At 38.3% G+C, this 25,029-nt stretch overlaps 3 protein-coding genes across 3 annotated transcripts in view; 2 read left to right on the forward strand and 1 right to left on the reverse strand.

The window, feature by feature from the left end:
• Positions 1 to 8,124: 8,124 nt before the first annotated feature.
• Positions 8,125 to 13,923, forward strand: LOC108547863 (polycomb group protein Pc). Its single transcript, XM_017900563.1, has 5 exons — positions 8,125 to 10,001; positions 11,557 to 11,600; positions 11,680 to 11,803; positions 12,088 to 12,507; positions 12,762 to 13,923. The coding sequence occupies exons 1-5, from the start codon at positions 9,942 to 9,944 to the stop codon at positions 13,374 to 13,376; spliced, it is 1,263 nt and encodes a 420-aa protein (XP_017756052.1). The 5' UTR covers positions 8,125 to 9,941; the 3' UTR covers positions 13,377 to 13,923.
• Positions 13,924 to 16,904: 2,981 nt separating this feature from the next.
• Positions 16,905 to 25,029, forward strand: part of l(2)05287 (WD repeat-containing protein l(2)05287) — a 9,853-nt gene continuing 1,728 nt past the window's right edge. The window contains exons 1-13 of the mRNA XM_017900561.1: positions 16,905 to 17,208; positions 17,439 to 17,640; positions 17,738 to 17,916; positions 17,997 to 18,116; positions 18,203 to 18,390; positions 18,467 to 18,625; positions 18,720 to 18,913; positions 18,995 to 19,179; positions 19,240 to 19,403; positions 19,486 to 19,672; positions 19,752 to 19,930; positions 20,004 to 20,176; positions 20,313 to 20,495. Of these exons, the coding sequence (XP_017756050.1) occupies positions 17,078 to 17,208; positions 17,439 to 17,640; positions 17,738 to 17,916; positions 17,997 to 18,116; positions 18,203 to 18,390; positions 18,467 to 18,625; positions 18,720 to 18,913; positions 18,995 to 19,179; positions 19,240 to 19,403; positions 19,486 to 19,672; positions 19,752 to 19,930; positions 20,004 to 20,176; positions 20,313 to 20,495 (2,244 nt within the window). The 5' untranslated portion in view covers positions 16,905 to 17,077. The remainder of the gene's footprint in view (positions 17,209 to 17,438; positions 17,641 to 17,737; positions 17,917 to 17,996; positions 18,117 to 18,202; positions 18,391 to 18,466; positions 18,626 to 18,719; positions 18,914 to 18,994; positions 19,180 to 19,239; positions 19,404 to 19,485; positions 19,673 to 19,751; positions 19,931 to 20,003; positions 20,177 to 20,312; positions 20,496 to 25,029) is intronic.
• Positions 21,090 to 22,862, reverse strand: LOC108547868 (uncharacterized). The gene is made up of 2 exons (XM_017900573.1): positions 22,763 to 22,862; positions 21,090 to 21,258 (listed from the first exon to the last, which is right to left on the reverse strand). Exons 1-2 carry the CDS (start codon positions 22,859 to 22,861, stop codon positions 21,154 to 21,156), a joined length of 204 nt encoding a protein of 67 aa, XP_017756062.1. The 5' UTR covers position 22,862; the 3' UTR covers positions 21,090 to 21,153.

Genomic DNA, 25,029 nt, shown 5'->3' on the forward strand with positions numbered 1-25,029 from the left:
TGGTATATAGATCACAAAGATCCGATACTTATCGGGATTTTATCTGGAAGAACGCTTTCCCCCGTCGATCGGCGGGAGAAAGCACGCTAGAAAATCGAACGAGACGCTTCGATCGAGATACGATATCTATCGCGTGTCACGCACATTGTCTCTATTTATCGTCGGCCAACACGCGCGGCCGCTCGCGCGACGAAAAGGAACGTCCTCGGCGTCTTCCCACGCGTTATCTCGCGACTCTAGCACCGAGCCAACGACCGTTTTCGACGTCGTTGGATTTCGGTCTCAACGCCGGTTGCCAAACAGAAACCTCTCGGTAGTGCTTGCACAGCGCCGAAAGCGGCTGCGATTAGTATAGCGAAGATGCTTCGCGAGATTTCACAGCGGATCCCTCGCCATTTTCCATACTATCCACGATCACCTACATCTTGCCACGTTTGCTTTATCCTTACGGAATGTTTACCGTAAATAATAAAACAAAATGGAGGACTCTGTGACGTTTGACTTATCGCCGTCTAACTGACCGTCTGCTAACTTTTGATTAAAAATTCAACGTTATCATTCTGCGAGAGTCTTCCTACATTTCTCCATTGGTAAGATCATTTCCCAGGTCGTGCTAGGTTTAGTGTCGATTTAAACGACATGGCGCGTTGAGTGTTCAAAAAATAGGGTAGTTCGAGTGAACTAAAATGGCGATTCTAGCGTTTGACAGTTCTCAGCTTTCTTGGATGAAATACTGCTTGAATTATCGTTCATTTTTCAGGTAATGCTAGGTTCAGCATCGATCTAAAGAACATGGAGCGTTTAAGAAACAGGCTGGTTTGGTTGAACTAAAATGGCAATTCTAGTGTTTGACAGTTCTCAGCTTTCTTGGATGAAATACTGCTTGAATTATCGTTTGGGTCATTTATGATCGTGATTATTTGCGATTTATTTATCGAAGCTTGGAAACCCTAGGCAGCAACTGCGAGTTTTGGTCTATCTTTAACACCGATGCCGTATAACGACCAACGAACTTCTATATGCACTTTGTGCGCCATTATACCAGTATTACGTAATTTCACAGAGGCTAGCGTATCTTTATTATATCCCGCGTTGCTATATGAAACGATACTTCAACGAAAAATAGCATCCCGTTTAACCTTTTAGCCACTGCATCCCGAATATTTGCGTACGTTGTATCAATTCTTTTCATACAGTAAACGCAATTCCACATCGAAACGCGCGAATAGATCAGTCTCGCTGATACATTCGCATCAACTATACCTAATTACGGATAACTACGATCCAAAGCTCACGTTCTAAGTTTAAAACCAAATACACGGATACAGAGACAATGGGATTCGTTACATTTTAATCCTATTTACCTCACTACGTAAATATCATCCTACTTAACCCTTTGCACTCGGTGACTTTGTGGTAAGTTGAAGACTTACTATTTTAAAATCGACGATATTTTCCAAACAGTAACATCGTATACAAATTAAGACGTAGGATTATTTTACTACAACATTCCACGCATAGTTGGGTAATTTTAAGTTTCACATATTAATTAACATAAGGTCTTCAGAGTCTGATTAAATGGCGACTGAGAGTCGTCAAGTCGGCAAGAGTTAAAATATAAATTAATGGAAAATTGAAAACCTGCCACGTTCCCACGTCCCATACTAGCAAAGCATACGCCATCTTGACTTAAAAACTAGTTTCTCACAACTTCGTAAAAATGAACAGCCCATTCATTGCTATATATAACGCAGTCCAAGTACCGAGCTCATTGTCCTCTAGAACGAACTCCATTACAACGAGGAATCCGCTATCGCGGACATCAGTTAGCAGGAACGTTATTCAATTAGGACAAAACGCGAGCCAGGAAACGCATGGTCCCCGAATGCGCACGCGGTTTTCGCGAATTCTCACGAAACACCGCCGAAACGAACGTACCAACGCTCGGCACCGTTCGTTTCCAGGCGAACGACCAAGCAAAAAGATACTCGTTCGCCGTTACCTAATCAGCGGAGGCTCTCGAGCGTCGAGAGGTTTTTCACTGGTACTCGCTGGCGCGCGCGCGCGCGCGTCCACAGTACGTGGGAGTCGCGGCGTTCCTCGCGAGCCAGCGGAGCGCACTTAAGCGCCGTGAGACGAGTTCGCGCGATAACACGGGCCTGATAACGCGACGACGTATGCTCGCTTTGCTCCTAACATCGCGGCCACTCGCAATATGCATGTGCACGCGCGCAAGTCCTATATACATATGTATGGAGGGGGATGAGCGACGGAATAATTAGGCACTGCCAACGATCGGATGAATGCGGAATAAATCGAAACAATGGTATACATCTTCTTCGCGTTACTGGTATTCCATGAAATTAATTTTCGGAATTAATTGCTGCTGGTTTCAACGGCAATTTCGAATTTCTTCAATCGTATACGTTCCATACTTGTGTGTTGCCCATGTTGCTTGATATTGATTACTCGTTAATTGTCATTTAAACTGTCCAATATGGGGTTGTTACTGTTGTTGCTTCTGCGAGTTTTGCGAATGTTCTTGTGTTTATTAGTAAGCAGAGGGAAATTGCAGATCGATAATATCGGTGTAGTTGCCCTGGTGGAGTATAAAGGGTTAGTATATGCTGCTATTAAATCCAATTTTTGTTTATAAAGAATATATATGTGAAGAGTCGTGCGAATGATCTGTATTCCGTGGTTTCGATTTATTTCTGCACTGGAAATTATTCCCTAGCCGATTATATCCACGAAAGAAATATAGCGATTGGTTACAATTTTCATTGGTCAACGAGGAAACTGAGAAAAATGGGAGAGGAAGAGATCGGTACCGAAAAGGGTAGAAAATTGCGTGTAACTAGATATTACTGCGTTTAAAGATGCAGCTAGTTGACACTGCAATTCAGAACCTCGATGTATTTCTTTCAGTAACATACCGCCCATCTTTATCCACCCCACATACAGACATCCTGTTAGCAACACGGTTCTTGAATAGCACGGAGCATCAAGTAACGAAATTACTCAATTTGTCTCTTTTGCAATGCAAAGGTTTATACGAACCACAGCGTCAAATAAGGATTTAAATAAATAACAAACGATTAACGCTTTGACTACCGTGTTTCTAAGCTTGGATCGGTTTTTAAAAAAGATCCATCAAGATGGTTAACAAATAATTGTATTGCATTTTCTTATTCAAATTCTATATATATATTTTCATTATTATTGTTGTTATTATTAGTTGATTACCTATCATTGCATTTTGCTAATTTTGATTCCTGCGAAATTCGCGCATTGGACAAGCAAAGTATCTAGATAAGCAAAGTGTTAACCGTGTTACTTAAGGGATGTCTGCAAGCTCATTGTCACGCTCGTATACAAGGCGCTGTGCGTCGGTTCGTATAAAGAGCTGCACATTGCGCCAAGCCTGTGCGCCGCGTGCTCCCGCCGCTGAATTAATAATCGAACTTACGTGGGTAGTTGCTCGTCTACCGGGTGTCTGCGCTCGTACATGCTCGATGAAGCGCCAACGAAGGTAAGCGCCACTTGACCACGCGACGAGTGAAAAGTCGCCTGAAAATAGAGGAAAGCAGCGTTAAGACGGCGGTGGTAAGTTCAGATGGCGATGAATTGAAGATGATAAGAACCGCGGTGGAAAGTATATCACTAGCATCTTTCTGGGGTACTTGGTAGGCAAGGGTGATAAATAAAGACTGATAAATAGGCACGTTATGTGCACCACTGGTTGTAAAAGTGGCTTAAGCGGAAAGTCGAAGGGGAGGGAACTTCATTTAGTTCGAGATTAGTTGAAGTATAACGGAATAGCGCAAAACCTACGATTTCGAGTGAACAACTGAATATGACAGTATTGGGAGAAGGTCCTAATACAATATATATAATCAGCGACACGCGTAATGAATAGATCGTACTTCTTTCCTGACACCTTGCATTGTAACAGAATACGCATACAAAGAAGCAAGTGAAACCTACAGAAACTTAGATTTAAACGAAACAATTGCACCTACTAGAATATTTAATTAGACAGAAAATAGCGACGACATTAACGTTTAATACTATGTTTTATCCATTTGCATTGCAAAATGTAGCAAAGAGTAATGCTTCTGTTTCATGGAAACTAACAAAGGTGGACTACTGACCTACGTAGTATGATACAAAATAAAAACCAGATACGTTCAAACATTTGTGAAAAACCTTTAGAAACTACTGTACTCGCTGAACAAGTTTAACCCGCTTAACGCGCAAATAGTTGTGAATTAGTAAGTGAGTACTTCTACCCTATGTTCCATAGCATGGAAGGATATTAAGCAGCTAGAAGTGCGCAAAATTTATGTAGCTAGCATATTAAGGATAGCGTTACAAATTCAACCGGTTAATCTGACGGGACGGTAAACGAGTATATCGGTCGAAAACACACAAGCGACATGAAAAATTTATAAATTCATAGAATTTGTTACACGAACGGATTCCGTGAAATACATAACAAACGCGATATCAAATGAAAGATGCATCGAGTTCCAGTTTTCGAATGGCCCAAGTGAAGACCGAGTACAGATAAATTAAGTATACAAATAAAAAAAATAATTCCATGTAGAGATTAATTTAAGAAACATCGAAAACCGGAGTACATCGAGTGTCACCATTTCTATGCGTAATCGAGTCATTGCCATTACAAACAATTGGCATGATTCATTTTTTACTTAACGCGAATTAAAAAATGCGTACATGACTTTAGGAAGATTGATAATTCGATCGATAACCAATGACTCGAGTATGACGCGTTTCAACGAAGCGATATTTCGCGAAGTTTCTCGAACAGCTGCGAATAATTTACTCTAGTTCGTTTCGCGATTACTCAAGTTCGAAAAATGTGTTAGTATATTCCATCGATAGCTTCTTAGAAGAGAATAGCAGTGATAATAATGACGAACAACGCAGAGGAAGGCAGTAATTTAGTTCTTAATTTTCGAAACTGGTCCGAAAATGTCTCCAGATGCACTAACCTAAAACATCAATTATCTAGAAATCTATTCATCGGGCAATGTCATGGCTTATATAAGTAAACATGACAAATGGTAGAGAATATTATATGAAAAGTTTTACCTCGATATCGCAATTCGATTTTGAGTTATTAAATGGTCACTTTTTCCACCAGACGACTGCTCGAACTCCGCTCTCCCGGTCTCTATCGAAGAAACGCGCGCGCGCACGTCGAAACTACACGATGTTCATTGTGCCAATAGCTTCTTACACGATTAAACCACTAGAAAATGTAAAATTTGTCAGTTTCGGTACATCGTTTCCAATGGCCATTAGGTAACTACGAAGTAATTAAGCGAAATGAATGTTGGTTATAATCTACGAGCCAACAGTAAACTGTATCGATAAAATCAAGATGGCCGCCAATCAACAAATCGATCGATATTTGATTGCCAACCTCCAAATATCTGTTAATCGAACGGTGGCAAACGATGCAAAGGCGATGGATTAAAAAGTCGATACGCGAGATGTATCGATTCTCGTATTCGTGGAATACCAAACGGTTTGCAACGCTGATTGCTTTTGACAGATAGCCTGTACGATATTGGAATGATAAAAAAGAATTGTCATGAATATTGAATATTGTTCGATCTTACGTGTGCAACAAACCAACGATTCCACGCAACGTTGCCGCGCATATCGTTTCATAGTTTGCAGAATCCGTTACACTTCGATCCATTTCGTGGCATTCGCGATCGATAATCTTCGACACGATGTTCCGAGTGATACGTACGCCATGTTCAACGTCAAGCGTTTCCTTTTATCTCACTATGCTGCCTGTTCATCTACGCCACTCGTTATTTCTAAATCCATTCGAAACGTCGACACTTAACCGGTACCCGATTTGTTTTTAACGTCACACGTGATCCACCGCCATGAAGCATGGGACAGGTCATAGACGCGATGCAACGTAGATGCGCAGCATGCTGTTCATCCTTTAAAATAAAGCATCATAGAAAGGACTTCGTTGTTCGATAGGGGATTTTTAAGCGGGCACGGACGTATCACTCGATTTAGATCCACGAAGAACGCGCCACGCCCTGCTTTCGACGTTGCCGTGTCCGCGATGGACGGCCCGCATAATGAGAAACACGAATCAGTGGCCTCATCGTTCTCCCGTATCTTTGGTCGCGTGCGCTGCGGCTCCGTGCGCGTTTGCCCTTGCTTATCGCGTTCTTGCGCAGCTTTAATTAGCTAGCCGCCATCTCTTGGTCACTACTCTACTTCTACGTACCCGCTAGTTCTTTTTATTCGTTTCGCAATCATATCTCTTCGCCCGTAGCCATAAAAGCGGTATAGAGGCGCTGCCAGCGTACGTATATACGCGAAACTCGCGCGAATTTGGATGAACCATAGAATATATTTATCGAGATATCGGTGAAAACGCATGGTTACGCGATTCGCTAATTTGGAATTTCCCCATTACGCGATCGATATTAGATTCTAAAATTAAGTCGATTCTCAAACTGAGATTTTTCGGCAATAGACGTGTAAACGATCGTGCGAAATTATGTAAGAAAAGAAGTAAATGGTTGGCGTTGGAACCGTTTCGGAATAGTAAATAATTCGACGCAGGTTGAAGCGTAATCCTAAAGCTGGTATTAAGGAGATTAAGGAGGTTACTTTAAAAGCGCGAACTGCAGCAACGACAACGACGACGACGACGAAGAACAAAGGAGAGCATTGCTTATGCAGGGGAAAGAAGGAAAAGGAGGGGACGTGCCATAAGCTGCGTACCCGTGGCACGCCATCTACATCGGCTTTGTGTATTCCATGGTTGCGCAATAGCGCGCGACTCGAGAAAGCCGCGCGCGCGACGCACGCTGGCATTTTTGCTTTTGTACGTCGGTCACACAGGGTTGCGCACAACACTTGGGTACAACAATTGATTGCGCTTCAAAGGGAGGCGAAACTCGAATCGGCTGGGAAAAGGGAGGGAGGGGGAAAAACGAAGTCGTAAAAGAGGGTACGCAACACCCATCCCGCAACAAGCCGGCCGAACAAGGGCACACGAGGCAAGAGAGACGGATTACGAACATTACACAGCCAGACGGAGGAAAGGGAGAAGGGTGGAGAGGATGGAGAGAGGGCGGAAGACGTAGACAAAGAGACGAAGAAAGGGGAAAGGTGCATGCGATGAGATAGGGTGGGGAAGAGGAAAGGAAAGGAAGATCGGTCTCTTGGTGCAGAGCGTAGTGGTTATAAAGAGAAGCGGCATCGCTGCACGGCTACTTGGCTCTCCAGGGCCAGGATATTTCAATACCGACGGTGGTCGGCCACCGCCGACGTGGCTACGGAGAGGGGAAATGCCTGTGACGATGTGCGCTCGTACATATATATATATATAATATATATGTAAATGTATATATGTACTTCCCCTTATGCCCCTCACCCACGTGCACGCCCTACGCGACAGCACATACGCGATATATACGGCTTTACACACCCGTGGGCGTTAAAGAGAAAGAAGGAAAGAGAGAGAGCGAGATATGACCGGTGGCACGGTAGCGCTCCGCTATTCGGGTTTCCTGCACGAGGGGAAGAGTGATGGGGAGGGAGAGAATTTGCTGTCTCTGTTTTAACATACACAGAGGGGGAAAGTTGCGGCAAAACGGAAAGGCTGTTGTCGAGGGGAACGCAGGGACGCGCGCGGCGCGGCGATGGGGACCTCGAACTGAACCGTCGACCGACGATTGTCCATGAGCCCGCCTTCTCGACGAGTCGAGGGGAACGGACGTGGGCTGTGCCACTCGTCGATTGGTCGTTGCGCTGTGCGGGGTTAGAAGCGTTGGTGGCGCCTCGAGAATCCCACCAATCGAGCGCCACTGTCGTGGCTTTTTTATCCTGCTATTTACGCCGAAGGACGGAGAAGAGCAGGCTCCCCCATCTGACTCTCTCACTCCTTTTCTATCCCTCTCCTTTTCCTTCGCTCAACCGCTCTCCCTGTGTGTTCGTCGGCACGGGAGAGGACACTCTCGTTTCGGGATCCGTTGAGGTTGCACACGTTTTCACCAACAGCGCCGCCCGTTTACTGCGACGCGCTCTATTCTACGACGATCTTACTCGATACGGTGTATTATCGTTATAACGAGTTTGCGATTTTGTTGGATAATCCATTTCAAACGTCTGTTTACTGTAAAAGCATCGTATGCGACGGCCGATGCCGTGCGGTAGTGTTATGTAGTGTGTGACAGTACGTCGCAAGAGGATACAGTGTTGCCAGATCGTGGGCGCGAATACACGGCAAAAGCGGTACGTCGATTTGCGAAACATCGTGGTTATACCGCGCGTACGTTTCTAGGACATTGCAGCTGAATCGTTTCGACTATAACGGTGAATTATAAAGGTAAAGACGGCAAGTGGATTTTCGAGTTTATCGGGTAATACGCCAGTGACATTTGGTGCGGTGCTATCGACGAAATAGAGTTGGCAACGTTGCATCGACTGCTCTCGCACACAAATATACGCATACACGTACCTAGAAGGGAACTTGGGGTGGCTGGCTAGCAGGCAGGCGGCAGGCAGGCAAGCAGGCAGGCAGCTTTCTTGTTCCGAGGACGGCGCTCCTGGTCGCGCCGTCTCTCTTTTCTACCTCCATTGCGCTTGCTCTTCTCTCCCTCTTCTCCCTGCCCTTCTCGTCCTCGGTCACTCAATCACACTCTCCTTCTTTTGCTTTCTCTCTCTTTCTCTCTCTCGTGTGCGGCGCACGTACCGTTGAGAGTTTCTCCCTTCCCCTTCGATACTCTTTCTCTACCGTTACCCCCTCCCCTCCTAACCTCGAGCGGGTCGGGCGAGTCCACTAAGCTTGCGAGGGGAGTTCGGCAGACCTCGGCTCTAGTCGGCCTCGATCCGCAGAATGTGCTAGACGCTGTGAGTCGATCGCTCCAGTTTTTGAATATTCGTATATAGAGAGGCTGTACGGTGTTCACGGGGCTCGAAAACGTAATTCCGCACATCGTACACGGATCCACAAGTTGCTAGTGCCTATATCGACGTTAGTTTTCACCATCAGTTTGGGACGCACTCGATCAGCGTATATCCGTACGACGGCCATGTTTGGTGTTTACGAGGTGAGGGGGAATTGCTGACGTCACGAACCCCGATCTTGCACGAAGGGAGCAGCAGCACCAGCAGAAGCAGAAAACGTGTTGCCGGCCAACACGGACACTAAGTCCGACACGACTTCGAAACGAAACGAAACGGAGTCGAGTGTCCCGAGTGCTCGACTAATATCGTACACAGGATCGTTGTGCGGTGAACACACGAAGAAGAAACTCGCGGCGCGCAAACTGTGCCGCTTGAAATTCCCTTCCCGATGGGACGTGCGTGTACGCCGACTTCGCTCGTGTTCGCCGGTCTTGCCGCGACTACTGGCCTTTCAAAAAACATCGGCCGCATTGCCGCCTCACTGCTGAAATAGCAGCCACTCTAATCACCGTCGGTCGACTCTGATCAGTGCGGAAAACATCGAGCGATGCCGAGTGTTCTCGTATACGAGACAACACGTGCCGCATCTTCTTTCACATGATTCTCACCGAAAATGTTTAGCACATCGAGGATGCGATCAAATTGATCGCCCTTCAAAAACACGTGCTCACGTCGTATTTCATGTGCTGTGTAACATTTTTTGCGCCGAAACGCCAATAGTGCTACACAAATTCAGTGAAATTAGCGCTATATTTTCTTTCGTGAAACAACCGTTGTCTCAATTGTTTTATTGTGTTTACGGTGTGTCAACTCCGTTAAATTAGAGCATCGTGCCCGATTCGGTGTCGGTACATATGGTGTTACATTACTCGGTGTGGTTTCTTAGTGACACGCATCACATTCTTATTGGATATATTAACAGCTTTCATACGCATCTAACAAACAAGGATTAAAACATCATGGATCTAGGTGACAGAGTTTACGCTGCGGAACGGATTACGAAGAAGAGGGAAAAGCGGGTAAGTAAGAGAACTGCGAACCGTCACCGGCAGATAGCGCCACTACATGGAATCTGTTTGTCTATGCGCCGTTGCCGGTTCCTCCCCTCTTCGCGATCTTTCTCTTTCCCACTATCGTTCCGACAATTCTGCCCCTCCCGTAGCGATTTCTATCATGTACGATGCTCTCGATATCTCTCATCGAACTCGACAGGCACGTTTTATTGGTTCATAATCATTTTACGTCAAACGCGACATTTGCCTATTTTTTTCTATCGTAAACATATCTGTAAACATTTATACGTCGGTTTATTCGTTTTTGAAACCATAAATCCGATATTTTATTTAAAGATGTATTGACAAGAGATATTACATCTATCTTTCCAGAGAACAATTCTCAGAATCATCTTGCGTTACGCGTATAAGAATTTTCTTTCGTTTATTATCGCACCGAACTCTGTATTGATACATTCGTCTCGAAACGATCGTAACTTATGCAAGAATTTATACGTTTTTACTGCGCCGGTGATCCTCGAAGTACGGTAACGACGCTGGTCGAGGCTGGCAACGTTGTAAATCGACATAAAACACGCGAGACTTCTCAGCTGCGAGCGGCTCATGCGCGATAAACCGACGTGTCCTATACCTGCACAGTTATGTCATTGTTTTCCAACTGTCACACTGGCTGCGCACCTCGACCGGTCGGCATGCTTTCGTTCGTTGGCCGACGGCCAATAGGTGAGCCGTATGAGCGGCTCTCGTGGAAGTCAACGCCGCCCGTTTTATCGACCGTACGCTCCTACGAGATGGATTCGAAAATCCGCCGTTTGACGCAGACGCGCGAAACGGATCTTTGTGATCGGCCACATTCTGACGTCGTGGCCAACGACGACTGGCGCCAATGGTTCTTTTATCGGTCGACAAGTTAGGATAAAGTCGTAGATCTGCCCCATAGTTCTAGTCTTCGCATTTATGTCACACATTTGCAACTTCAGAACACTACGGTTTGATAGAGGTTATAATAATCTTGTGGATTTCGAACAAGCAGGTGTTCTGTTTCTTTGCTTTCCGTAGATGCGGAAATGGAGAAACGATTTAGGAGATGTTTTGTTAGATTCGATATACACGAAGAAATTCCTGTACTTTTCATTGTTTCCTTAATTGGAATTTGACAGAATATACGATTCGTTGGAATTATGGGTAATCTTTTCGATACTATATGTTTTCGATTGTCACTTCGATTGGTTATATCGATATATGTATCGATACATTTCAAATAGCAATGTGCTTGCTTCAAATTCCCTAGAAGCATGTATTTTACAATTCTCATATTTCTCATATTTACGTATATCATAAGACGACATATGTTGCCAAATATTATACTAGAGCAGTTTAAGTATGTTCGTAAATTTATGAAGCAATTTGAGAAGTTAAAATATTGTTAGTAATTTTTTATGAGTGCTAACAACTTATTTATTACCCTCATAAGGTGCACAATTGTCAAATTCAGTTTCATATTTTATCGTTATTTTATGAATATTTGTGTGTGAATTATCTTGGCTTTTTTCTTTTTTAGGGCAAGGTAGAGTACTTTGTGAAATGGAAAGGATGGAGCAAGAAGTAAGTAAGGGATAAAGTCGATAATGTTTTTAATAGATCGATGAAAACAAATTATAAACATAATTTTCGCCTCTTGTAGGTACAACACGTGGGAACCGGAAGAGAACATTTTAGACGTCAGATTAATCGAATTATACGAAGAAAGTCAAAAAGGTGGTGATGTAACTACGAGAAGACCAAGGCGGAGGGATACTAGATATAATGTAAATAAATTGTTCATTTTTTATTGGAAGTCACGCTATCCCTCATTTGTAGAATTATATAAATTCTTTTAATTCGAATCTTCAAATTCAAATTTTAACATTGTGATTACCTAAGTTCTCAATACGTTTTTAATGAAGTAAAATTTTTAAGAAATAAATTTACATTACGTTAAACATTTTTTAAATATTTTTGGAATGTGACGATCATTTTATTCTTTTTATAACTTTTTTATGAAAATCGTTATATAAATATTGCAACGAATTGAGCAATTCTCCTATATCAGGAACAAGTTCTTGCCAACTTGGTCGTCGAAGAAGAGCCAGGTGGAGACGAGAGAGTCGGAGAAGATAGCCAAGACGAGTCGACTACTGGTAGCACCTCTGCTCCTCGCCTAAATCCCGTTGCACCTGACGAAGATACGCTTCCGAGTTCCCTCGACGGACACGAATCGCCCACAGCCCCATTATCGGCATCGTTGAGTGTCGATTCAGACAGTTCGAATAGCAGTGTAGACAGTCCTCTGTTACCGAGGAGAGAACCGACTGGTACAAAGAGGAAGGCTGAGGTTCTTAGCAAAGAATCGGGAAAAATCGGTGTTACCATCACGACGAGCAGTCCCAGTAGTGGTAGCGGAAGTCCTCCGCCAAACAAGATCCCTCGCCTGTTACCTTTGAAAAGTAATCCAACATCTCCCTCTTATCACGTAAGTATTCATTCGTTTCTAAATCGGTATTGTCGTGAATTTATTCCTTATGAAAATCGTTCGAAATCTATTTGTAGCTATTCAGTAATTACTGTTCATGGACGTCGGGGAAAAAAATGTATAAAATCCCATGTTAAACAATATAATTTCTGCTGTATGGGACAACGTAACTTCCATCTTCAAAGTTTCGAAGTCTATGAAAAACGTGTAAGAAAGAATTCCATTATAACCTAGATATCCCAAATGCGTTTCAGAGTCATAAGGTTAACGGCAGGAGGCCGTCATCTTCGAGCGTGAAGTCAACACCAGAGGAACCACTGCCGGCAGTGCCGACAACGCCAGCTCCAGCGGTGCAGGAGAAAAAGCGAGCCGAAGCCGACGTGCCTCACGGTCCTCCACCCTCGCTGCCGCGTGCACCACCGGCACCTTTATCCCCCCAAATAGACACTCCTCTGGAACAGCCTACCAAAAAGAGGCACTTGTCTGAACAAAAACAAGAGAAGTCGAACGGAGCTGTGACAGTGGACGCGAATGGTCACAAGTCACCTAGCCCTACAGATTCGTATACGAACAACAACAGGTTACCGACTGTTGTCAATGGACATCATAGTCACAATAATAACAACAATCATACCAACAATAACAATAATAACAACACATCGAGCGTGAAGCAAACGGAAATCACGAAGACAGACATATATGTCCCTCTCTCGAGTCCTGGTACGGATTACTGGCATGCAAGGAATCCAGTTGCCGATCAGGTGTTCATTACAGACGTGACGGTGAATCTGAAGACCGTTACCATCAGGGAGTGCAAGACTGAAAAAGGATTCTTCCGGGAGAGGGATCCCAAGAGCGATATCTATTAACGACCTTCGAATAAGGACGTTTTACTGTGAATTTCTAATACTGAACCACGCTTGTAAATATAAATTATTTTCACACATTGGAGTGTAGAGTCGAGGATGATGAATATGTATATTGACGGTATTGACCTATATATGGAAACATTTTTTCTGAAAATGTAAGACGGCGAACACTTTTTGGTGATTGCGAAGAGAATCGAGGTTATATGTAATTACGAAAAAATTTATCAACTCGCAGTTTCCGGTACGTTGTACATTCTGAACGAAGTTCCAAGAACCTCCAGAAGCAAAAAGTACGTGAACCTAGAATTCAATATTTGTCGATACGATATCCTGTGGATTTGATTGGAGACAAAAATCGCGAATGGTCAGTTCCGGTGTGTAGAATAGAAAACTATTGTGTAAATCAGCGGATAAAAGATAGTGAGACTATCGTCATGCGACATCTTTATGCGAAAGAACAACGGTACGTTATTATGAGTCGCTGTCACATCGTGATATACACTTGTACATTTTAAAAACGCTTGATAGACCGTAATTCTCTGTACTAAAACAGAAAAGATGCAAAAAGATCTGAAAGAAACGTTTTAGAGAATAAATACATTTTCTTATTGATTGCATTTCCGCTTGTATTAGAATTCTGCAGAAATAATGGAATATCCTGTAAATTAGTTAATTTCAAATTTTACTATGATAAAATAGTACAGATCTGGAAAGAAATATTTTTCTAATTCGTTTTTAGAATAATCAAAGCAGCTTCGTAGAAGCGATTTAAGAAAATACGAAAAAAAATTTTCGAGTATAGGGACGAGAAAAAAAAAGAACTAATGTTATCTTGATAACGTATTTCTCAGCATTATGATATTACATTGTATTTAACGATAAATATTACTCTCTTTTTTCTCTTTTTCTTAGCGAGTAATATTGTCACAAAACGGAAAGAGATGTTTCATTCATTCGTAGATTTTAGATTTGTTTAGAAACACGAATGCATTATCGATTTTTTCAACTTGTTATAATACACACGTACAAATAAACAATCAAACCACACACACATACACACATACACAGAGCAAAACGAACAGTTCAATGCACAGTGACAAACAAGCAGAAAAAGGGGAAGAAAACGATGTACGTTATCAACGACATAGTACGCGATAACTTTATAATCTGTATAACGTGTTCTATATCGGTTGTCGGTGTTTTTGTTACGAATCGATTACATATTGTTTAAACGTGTTAGCTGTTGCATTTTTTTTATACCGTCAAATGTGTTTTCTTTTTCTTTCTTTGTTTATTTTCATTCGAATTTAAGGACTGACTGCGCATCATACGTTTTTACGCGCACGACATTTAATTCCAATGATATATGTACATATATATCGAAAAATATTTATGCATATCTTTGAGAGAGCGCCATTTTATTTTTTAAGATGGGTTGTCGAAATGTATTCACCAAATAGAGATGTTCCTACCTCGAAAACGGTCATCTTGAACAGAGAATCGAGTACAACAACCAAATTCTAACAATCTTTATTCAAGCTAATTAATTAATGTCGCAAAAGGCCCTTTTCGGACATCCTAATTTACTTTTCTCTCGTTTTTTATTTTAATGACTTTCGCTGCACCGTACAGTTGGCGCGCGTGTGCACCACTTTCAGAACCAGTAAATCCGTGATATAGTTAATTGTATAAGCGTAAAACTTAAAAGAAAAAATCATATACGTTGCTTATTTATTGTAACTAATATAAAGAAAGAAAAGTTTTTAGGTTTTTACATTCTTAGTATAGTATTATTAGACTGTGTATGCAATACGTCCCATTTGATGTGAGAAACAAACCTCGTTCGAGTGTCTTTTCTTCTCTGTCGTACATCAAAATTAAGAAGCTTTTGTCAATTATAATTTCAAGTATCTCGACATATTCGCAACGAACTGTCAAATATCTATCGTTAATATTTTGATTTCTCAATAGATTGCGTGTACGACCAATTTCCAAAAGAAAAGCAGAACGATAATGATTTATCTTTTTGAAAAAAGAGTCAAAATGGGACTGTTTGTGTGCAATTAGGTCGCGCGGTTCCTTACAATGTCCATTGTAAGGGATTTGAATACACGTTTATTAAATTGTTGTGTAATGTAAACCAACACACTCTGTATATTGAGAGAGAAATATTCTGTAAAAATTGTACATAGTCGGACACTTACAATTCTATGATAATAATAATGGAGTGAAAGAGAACGAGTGTGAGTGAGTGAGTGAGTGAGAGAGAGAGAGGAAGTAAGAATGAAAGGGAATGCGTAGCTTTAGACCTTTCAGTTATCATAATTGTAAATAGAGAACGGAAGCAAAAACCCCTTTAAGTTGTAAATGTAAAATCGCAGAACTGCAGGTCTAGAGGAAATCCTTTTTAGCTTTAGAGACTTTGAGATAGACTGTGCGCGTACCTTCAACATTGTTTCTGTACTTATAGAATATTCAGTCTCTACTTATAACGATTAAAAAAAACACACATACATACACATACACACGCATACATATACACAAACGGAGGGCGGAAAAAAGTGGAAGATAACCTAGCGATTACGCAGGCATATACGATATGTGAACCCCGGTAGTACCAAATTCAAACGGTAATTTTAGTTCTGTCTGGTACAGATTCCTTATATTTCAATAAAATCTTTATTTGAATTTTTGCTCGCGTGCAGTACTTGTTTTCCATCCACTCAAAGCCGAATAATATATGCGCTTTATTTATTAATGCAGCCTCGAAGCCTGATCTGTTTTTCTTTTTCTAAGTTTCCATTTATGTTACTACCCATAATGTGTAAAGTTAAGGGAGAATAAAGCAACAATTACTCGAAAAAGTTTCCTTGAACAGAGTATGTGTTATGCTTGATACTAATGTGTTCAGTTTTTTACCATTTTCTTTCGTTTTATTAATATAAGAATATTATTAGACAATAAATGAATGATATTTAGTATTAATAGTTTTAAAGAAATAATATATGATGTACACAACATGAATTGTACAAAGATGCGATGCTTGGTAAGTCGAAATTTGAAATTGAATTGAGGAAAAGTTAGATATATTTATTTAATTAATTTTATCGACACGATACGATTAATAAATAAGTTATCCACTGTTGGTTAAGTAGATTTTCTACATTTCGAAATTATTATACCAACATAAGGTATACAAAATTTTAGTACAATTATCAATATATTAAATTATATAAGATACTGCTAGATGTCGCTCAAATAAAATTTCAAATGTTTCAATAGTTTAATATATTTTGAATATATAGAAAATTCTTAGAAACACATTCTGTTTGACTATATTCTTATTCATGTACATCAAATATATAGGTAATGCAATCATACAACAAACCTAATTTTTGGTTTAATCCAAAAATACACTAGAAAAATATTATAATTCTTTTACATGAAGTTGTATCCCACTAGGTACTTTTTTCGATGCGGGTGGACAAGTGTTAACGTGAACTTCGTTTTAGTATTTGGATACAAGAACAAGCCATGTGATCGGCTTTTGGTTTGGTTACTTCAAGTTTAACACGTGTAGTTGTCAAAATATTACTTTCTTACATGTATATTTTGTATCTTATTCTGTCATTAATATATGGGGTACACAGTACTGTGTGTAATTATCAAGAACATTAACCTCTTACGAGATAGGTGACAAAATGCAGATGAAATTGAATTCACGACGCGGAACTGCAAATATTGAAGTAATAGATGTCGATGATTTAGTTCTTACAAGAAAAGGTGGAGGTAGTATAATTGATCAACGGCCAGTATTTTCTCACGATGGAGAGTGAGTTTTAATTCAACATATACAAGAATTATTATGTCTTTCAGCCATTAAATATGAAATTTATAGTATCAATTACAGAGTTTATTTTAATATATAAAAATATATTTTGTTGAATTTATTAGTATACTATTATAAATGTCATAGTATGTTATTATAAAGGATATACTATTATACTTGATAAAACAAATTTATAGTTAATATTTTCAATAAACAATATGAACTTGTTGCAGAATATTGTTCATAGTATGGAAACATGTTATAAGGGCTTATAGTACCCAAACTGGAGACTTTGTAAAAGAGCTTGAGCCAGCAAATCACAGAATTGCAGGATTAATTGTACATCCTGAAAATCCTAATTGGATTATTGCCTGTACAGAAAATGGAGAACTAAATTTTTGGAGTTGTCAAAGTGGCATTATCACAAAGAAATTAGTATGAATATTAAATGTATTTTCTAACAGTATAAAATTATATTCCTTCTTGAAGCTTTCATGTAATAACTTTATCGTTATTATTATCCTCTTTACAGAAATTGAAATTTCAAGAAGATCCAAAAATAAAAACATTTCACATTGTAAATTATAAAACTCACAAAGGAAATGAATTGCGGCAAGTACTTGTTACGTACATTTCCAAATGCAATACAAAAATTTACATAGTTTTATTCGATATAGATAATGGAGTTTGTACAAAGTCTACATGTATACAGTAAGCAAAACTTTCTTCCTAATAAGAAAATAATTACAGGTTTGTTAGTAATTATTGATTGTATTTGTTTATCATTATAGAACAAATTCACATGAATATTATATTGATATAATTGGAAATCATGGAGACAATTTAATAGCTCTTCTTCATGATGTAGATTTACATATATTAAATCCATCAAGGAATCTTATTGATAAATTGTATGTATTTTTATGTAAATAAATATAGAAGTTAAAAATAAATTTGAATTTGATAATTTTAACGCAATTTTGTTTAATAATTACAGACATAAAACAGGTAAAACAGGTAGAATGCCAACATGTATAGCTGGACATCCAGAAGAAGAATGTGTTGCCACAGGAGATACAACTGGTCGTGTGGTAGTATGGAAGGGTTTATATCAAACAAGACCTTACACAGCTGTTTATCACTGGCATACACTACCTGTTACAGAAATAATATTTAGTAAATCAGGTATATTATATACATTTTAATATATTTAAAAAAATTTTAACATATATAGTAATTGTGTATGTCATAAAAATTACAGGTGGTCACATGTACACAGGAGGAGGAGAATGTGTATTAGTGAAATGGGTTTTAGCAAATCCACATCACAAATCATTTCTTCCTCGATTACCTGCACCAATTAAACATCTTACTATTGCACCAGATAATTTATATGTTGCTGTATCCACTTTAGATAATGGTGTGAATAGTTTTAAATGTTACAGTATTACTTGTATCTTTTTGTATACAATTCACATTACTAATATTTTCTATCATAAAATAAAATATTATAGGTATTGTAGTAGTAAATCCACAAAGAAAATTGACATCAGTTATACAAAATTTTACATGGGGTGTGACTTTGTCTTCTAAAGATTTATTTCCTGCTGGTCTAATTGTTGATCCACGAACAAATTGTTTAGTTTTAAATAGTCGTACCGGGCATGTTCAATTTTATAATACACATACGAAAAGTTTATTATATAATGTAAGTCACGGTATAAGAAAAATGTATTAAAAATCGTATATATTATCTATATCGCTTAGTAATATATCAATACATTTTTAGATAAATATCACAGCACAAAATTTTTTAACTCAAGAACGTAGTGTAATTATCGTAAACACAGAAGTTACAAAAATAGCGTTAAATTATAACGGTACATGGATGGCAACTGTTGAAGAGCGAAACGATAAAGTCTCTTGTATAGAAGTAAGGCTGAAGTTTTGGATGTATGATACTAAACAACAGTTGTAAGTATAAAATACATATCTTTGATATGTAGATATTAAAATATTGTATTGACATGTTAGATTTGCACTGAACACATCAATCGAACTTCCTCACGATGGCGGTGTTAATGCTTTACATTTCCAACCGAGCACATTATTTGATGAAAATGGAGCACTAGCAGTTACAACTGGCATGGATAGAAAATTTAAATTATGGCACCTTGTAGAACCTTCATCTATATACAGTATGTAATATTTTACTATTTTATTCTTTTCTTATATTGCAATGAATTGTAGCATTGAGTTTCGAAATTCAATTTGTTTTAGAAAAGACGAAACACTGGCAATGCCATAGTATAGGAGATTATAGAAATTTGCCTGCATCAGATGCTGGTTTCTCAATTGATGGTTCATTAATTGGAATTGGTTTTGATTCTAGTGTGACAATGTGGACACCTGATACTTGTACATTTAAATGTAGTCTTACACATAGTCAATATCAATATCCAGTGACGTAAGTTCTAAAAAATATGATAATGTTATCATAATGAATCATAAGAACAATATTAGTGTTACTATTTATATTTCATTAGACGAATTGAATTTGGGAAACAAGAAGCATGTCATCTTCTGGTAGCAGCTTCCGCGCAGCACATAGCAGTATGGAACATTCTCTCGCTTACGTTAATATGGAGCGTACATTTAAAAGTTGCTACTCTTACAGCAGATCCAAAGTCGTCATACATGGCTGCTTTCACAACTGATAACTCATGTAAGTTAATTATGATTTCTTTCAAAAAGTATCAACTATCATTTCTACATACAAGTTAATCTATTAATTTCAGTATTTATATTCGCACCCCAAAAGTCGACACCCGTTTATACGAGACAAAATGTTATTGAAAATAGTAGTTCCATCTTAGCAGCTACTTTTGTACCACATTTACAAGTAAAACGAGATTCATCGTACAGACTATGGCAACGAAAATCGCAACTCTTCTTTTTAGATTCTAATCAAGTATGTGCCATGATAAGTATATATAAGATAATTTGGTATAGAAAAATGTTTCCGAAGTTGCTATACCTTTTTATTAAATTACCTTCTATAATATTTATATAAACCATGAAAAAAACGTATATTATTTTGTTTATAGGAATTATTCACATTGGAACCCGAATCCGAGGTGACTATTTCCCTTGAAATTTTGTCTACAAATACTGTTCCCGCGACCGCTTTTGGTGGTTTAATAGCAGCTAAAACTACTACGGATAAGGAAACAGCTACCCCGTTTGTGCATGAACAATTAGGAGTAGCAGGAAAAGGAATGGTGGAAGAAGTAAGTAAATATAAATATACTTTCGTAATTTATATCTTATAATTAACAAATATATGATTTAACAGGTAGGTGATATTCATTTCAAAATTTTTGCAATAAAAAAAATAATTTTATTCTAAAACATGTTCTCATCTTATGATAAGATCAAAGACCGTTTGTACACGCAATTTCTCATATAATGTAGTATAAATAATTAAGTAGGAAACATAAAAGTACAAGTAATATCAATAACTTAATACAATATGTAGTAGATTTTATTGAAGTTTTTTTTGTAGGAAAATGAAAATTATTAGTCTTATGAGAATTAGTCTCATTTTTCTACCTATTTTTTCGTTCTTCTCTTTTTCTTTTTCTAATATATACAATTTAAATGTTGAAAATGAAACTCGAAGTCTTAGAAACAGTCTTGAAATAACAAAATATGAAGATTTAAATTAAAATCTATATAAGTGATATTGTTCCATTTATCAACTAAGTTTATAGGTAATTTACAAGTTCGTTATAGAAGTATTATTATAATTTGTTACATCTCATCTTATTTTTATATAAGTTTGAATATGTGCATTAGAACATTCAGAACAGCTGGTCGATGAAACTTGAAATACGGTGATTTATTTGTTGTGGTCGTCCATCCGGAATTACGATGATTTTGTATTTGTCAGTGTTTCCTTCCTAAACGATAATTTCGACAGCGGCGTACAAGATCGAATTTTCTGTAGCGTAGACAATGCCATTGTGGAATTTGTCGCATATTCTCAATTGCCTGCAAGTTATACATCTTAAAAAAATAATTGACTATATTTAATAAAACTCAAAGAATCGTTTACACTATAGAACAAATATAAATAAACTTAATAATCATTTTGATAAGAGAAGAGTCGCAATCTGAAGTGCTCTTTTCCTTATGCGAAACTTTAAACAAATTTGCGTTGAATTTATTTGTAAATTACTTTTATTATTTTTAGTTGCATTAAATCCAAGGTATTTAGAAAACTTTCAAACCTAATACTTTAGAAGATGAAAGAAATTCGTATTATCTAAAGAAGATTTAGTTATTTTTATAAACAAATTTTTAGAGAAAATCACAATGAAATTATTTTTATACAAAAGTTACTAAACCCAAATGGTATTGCAATTTTAATATTACAATAAAGTATTATATTACTTATGTACCTCAAATTATAAAAAGAGCATAGTGACAAAATTTATAAGAATATTATCCAGATTGCAATCTTCTTTCAAAAAATTAATTACAGTCGATCGATTTGGAAGGAATTTTCACAAATATAAGCTTTGTTTACAATTTTTACACCTACAGTTCAGTTTGATTAGATATACTAATACGTATGGAGAAAAGAGATTGATTTAATAAGGACCGTTCGCGAGCAACGTTCACTTGTTCTTGCAATATTATTAGAGAAATTCTTATCCATTAAAACTGAAAGCATCTTTCAAAAAGTTATAGTAACAAGTTATAGAATAACCTATATATACGATTAATTTGAAATTCAATTATAGCTCGATCTCTACAAGAATGCTTTGTCTGTTATAACACGAATATCGATGACCGAATTATGTCATCTCAAGCGAAATTATCGGTACACACGTGTAATACGTATTTCCCTCTATCTATTTGCTCCATTTTGTTAATACAAACTTGCGCGACCTAACGATAACATTCTCTGATTGCCAGAAAAGCGTGACTCATTAAACTATCATTTTAAAGCATTTAATAATTATTTTAGGCATAAACAAGGATAGATGGTCGAAATGAAGTACGTTAAAGATTTCAGAAAGAATAAGCTGCTTCGTTTTCAGGGGTACACCCTAATCTAAGAATTTCTGGATATTCTCCGGACATCACCAGTTGCTGCATAACGTGACTCATGATCGTGTCTTTCTACACACGTCTGTTCTATCGTTCATTTCACCGCTTCTACGTGCCTAATTCGCCAAGAGGAACGCGACTTTATAAGTCAAAGCCCTAACGAGTTGCCCACGCATTACTTTCAGCACGTGGCTGAATTTCAAACAAGATCTACATAGAGAAACGATGCTTCGAATCATTCATGGAGAAAGAAATTAAAGCAAAATTTAGTATACGGTAAATAAAACACGTTGCACACGAGCAAATTAAAGTATTGTAATATAACGAGAGTATTATTTTTAATAATTTTGAAAGAACTAACGAAAACTTGAGAAACAGTAAAAAGAAACTAAGTTTTACAGTTTCATAAAGAAGATACTATCCGAAGAAAGGTACTTACTATCTCTGGATTGCTGGCAGGATATGCAGACGTGGCAACAGCTAGAAAGAAGATGACTATCAGAACGCACGACACAAAACTCCACGCTGTAAACTTCATGCCCGAAATTGTCGGTGACTAACGTTGGAAACTCCTATTTTTAATGTTCCTGGTTCACGAGGAGATTTACTTCAGGAATGCAGTCACCAACTTGCCTCTTCAGTAAAATATTTAAAAATTCTGTTAATCACAAATATACTTGAAAGTTATTTGATTGAAGAATGTCAGAGAGACTATAGAATATTCTTATAAGACTTCCATGTCTTCTGTTTAAATGTACCTTTTCTCTTCGTTTCTATATTTTATTTTTCAACGAAAAATGTGATGTTCTTCACCAGGACGTGTTCGAGGAAGGATAGAAAATAACGTATTGCTGATAGAACAATAGATGAAGAATCACCAAGGAAGAGTTTCTTGCTTGAGCGTTCAACGTAGGACTGACTTTGGGAAGTGGCCTCGCCATGATTTAATATAGGAGCTACTTCTCCGCACTCCCACCCTCTCACGGCGTTCCAGTTGTCCCTCTGACCTAGGGCATTGTCTTCGACGGGGAAACCTTCGGCACGCGCCGCTCAAGGAATCATCTCGATCTTCCCGGAAATCATCAAATTGCAACCTGAAATCACAGCCTGAATAATTCTTTCAAATATCCGATCTTTAAATTCCTTGCCATTATCTGCGGATAATTTCAAAGAACTTTCGAATATTGACATACTCGTAACAAATATCGATATATTCGTTATGAATCGATAAAAAAGAAGTAGAAAGAGAAATGATATTTTAGCTCTCATTCATTCTCTTTCAGAACAATAAGGGGTTCGCAACCGGTCTACAAGCTAAAGGTAGAAGCAATATCAGAAATAAACTAACTGTTTGATATCACGGTCACATGCGAGCATTCCAAGGAACAATAGATGTCGATCTTGAGAAGGGATGTCCACGTGTATCGCTACAAAATTTCACCGCTTTAAGGCCAATGCAAAATCAATAGACCGAGTTTCCCTTATCGTGAGCGAGCCGGTGCAACAAGTAGACGAGAGAGAGCTTCGTCTCAAATGTCTCGTACACTAGGCTATTCTGTATGTGATCATTTAAATGAACTCGATAATATCAGCTTGTCTAAAAGTTAAATCTTGTCCCATTTGGAGTCCGCCTTTAGCGTCTGGAGGCTAAGCAAATTAAGGATCATCACGAGTTTCTGCGGTCCTTAAGGTCGTATGGTCACTAATGATGGAGTTGCGAAGAAGACGCATTGGATAATTATTTCTAAAGGATTATTCAGAGTTTCGTACATGCTATCGTTCTATGGAACGATTTCCCTGGAATGTAGAAAATACTTTTATTATTTTTATGTAGCTTTGCGCGTTTAAAATTTAATAATTATAATTTATATAGAATTTGGAATAATCGCAACTATGTAAATGTTGAAAATAGGGTTTACATTGTTATATCTTTTTTAGTTCTTTCGAGCAATATATTGTAGACCTTCGTATTCATTTTACATATGTGTGGAAATATTTTAAAAGAGAGAAGAGTGTTTTCAATTTTAAGGGTGTCTGGATGACGTCATAAATGTGGACGTAAAACGTCGCAGCCGGTAATTAATTATTACGTCTACGTCGTTACTTAGTAGACGGATATCCGCCAGCTTTCTTGCAAATTGCGTCAGTTCTATGGAATCGTGGACTTAATTGTTTACCAGCCTCATCGTCATAGTTTCTCTTTATGTCTCATATTGCATTTCAGATGCATAGCAAATGATTAGACGTTCTGTACGATATTAATAAGCAATTACTGCTTTTAACAACAATTACTTATTGCTTCTTACAATATTGTATGATATTTCTTCTAATCTCAGCTAATGGATTATATATTTCATACCGATTTAAATGTTAATACCGAGCATCACTTTGTGGTATATTATTATTTAAGCAATTTATTCGCTTCGTTATTTATTCCAATTTATTAATTTATTCTGTATCGATAATTTATCTTACTATACTTTTACCTTTCTCTCAATATTTTCTCGATGTACCAACACGCTCACATTCGGTCCGATAAGAGTGATAGATCGCTCGTGAGGCGAAGCTTCAGTTTTAATTAAGTTTTCGATTCTTCCGAGAGATTAACGAGCTGGAAGGTAAAGTTCCAGCGGCCAACGAGGAAGAATCAAAACTTTCGACAGTATGTTCCTTTATTCATTCTCGTTACGGTTTACAATGAAGAGC

Source organism: Eufriesea mexicana, unplaced genomic scaffold, assembly GCF_001483705.2.
Source record: "Eufriesea mexicana isolate 0111107269 unplaced genomic scaffold, ASM148370v2 scaffold1272, whole genome shotgun sequence".
Taxonomy (NCBI): Eukaryota; Metazoa; Arthropoda; class Insecta; order Hymenoptera; family Apidae; genus Eufriesea; species Eufriesea mexicana.

Bases quoted from the DNA above. Each gene is read 5' to 3' on its own strand.
- LOC108547863 (XM_017900563.1), top strand. From the start codon at position 9,942: ATGGATCTAGGTGACAGAGTTTACGCTGCGGAACGGATTACGAAGAAG. The intron at 10,002-11,556 runs GTAAGTAAGAGA...TTTCTTTTTTAG, and splicing joins CGAAGAAGAGGGAAAAGCGG to GGCAAGGTAGAGTACTTTGT. The intron at 11,601-11,679 runs GTAAGTAAGGGA...CGCCTCTTGTAG, and splicing joins TGGAAAGGATGGAGCAAGAA to GTACAACACGTGGGAACCGG.
- LOC108547868 (XM_017900573.1), bottom strand. From the start codon at position 22,861: ATGAAGTTTACAGCGTGGAGTTTTGTGTCGTGCGTTCTGATAGTCATC. The intron at 21,259-22,762 runs GTAAGTACCTTT...TATAACTTGCAG, and splicing joins CTGCCAGCAATCCAGAGATA to GCAATTGAGAATATGCGACA.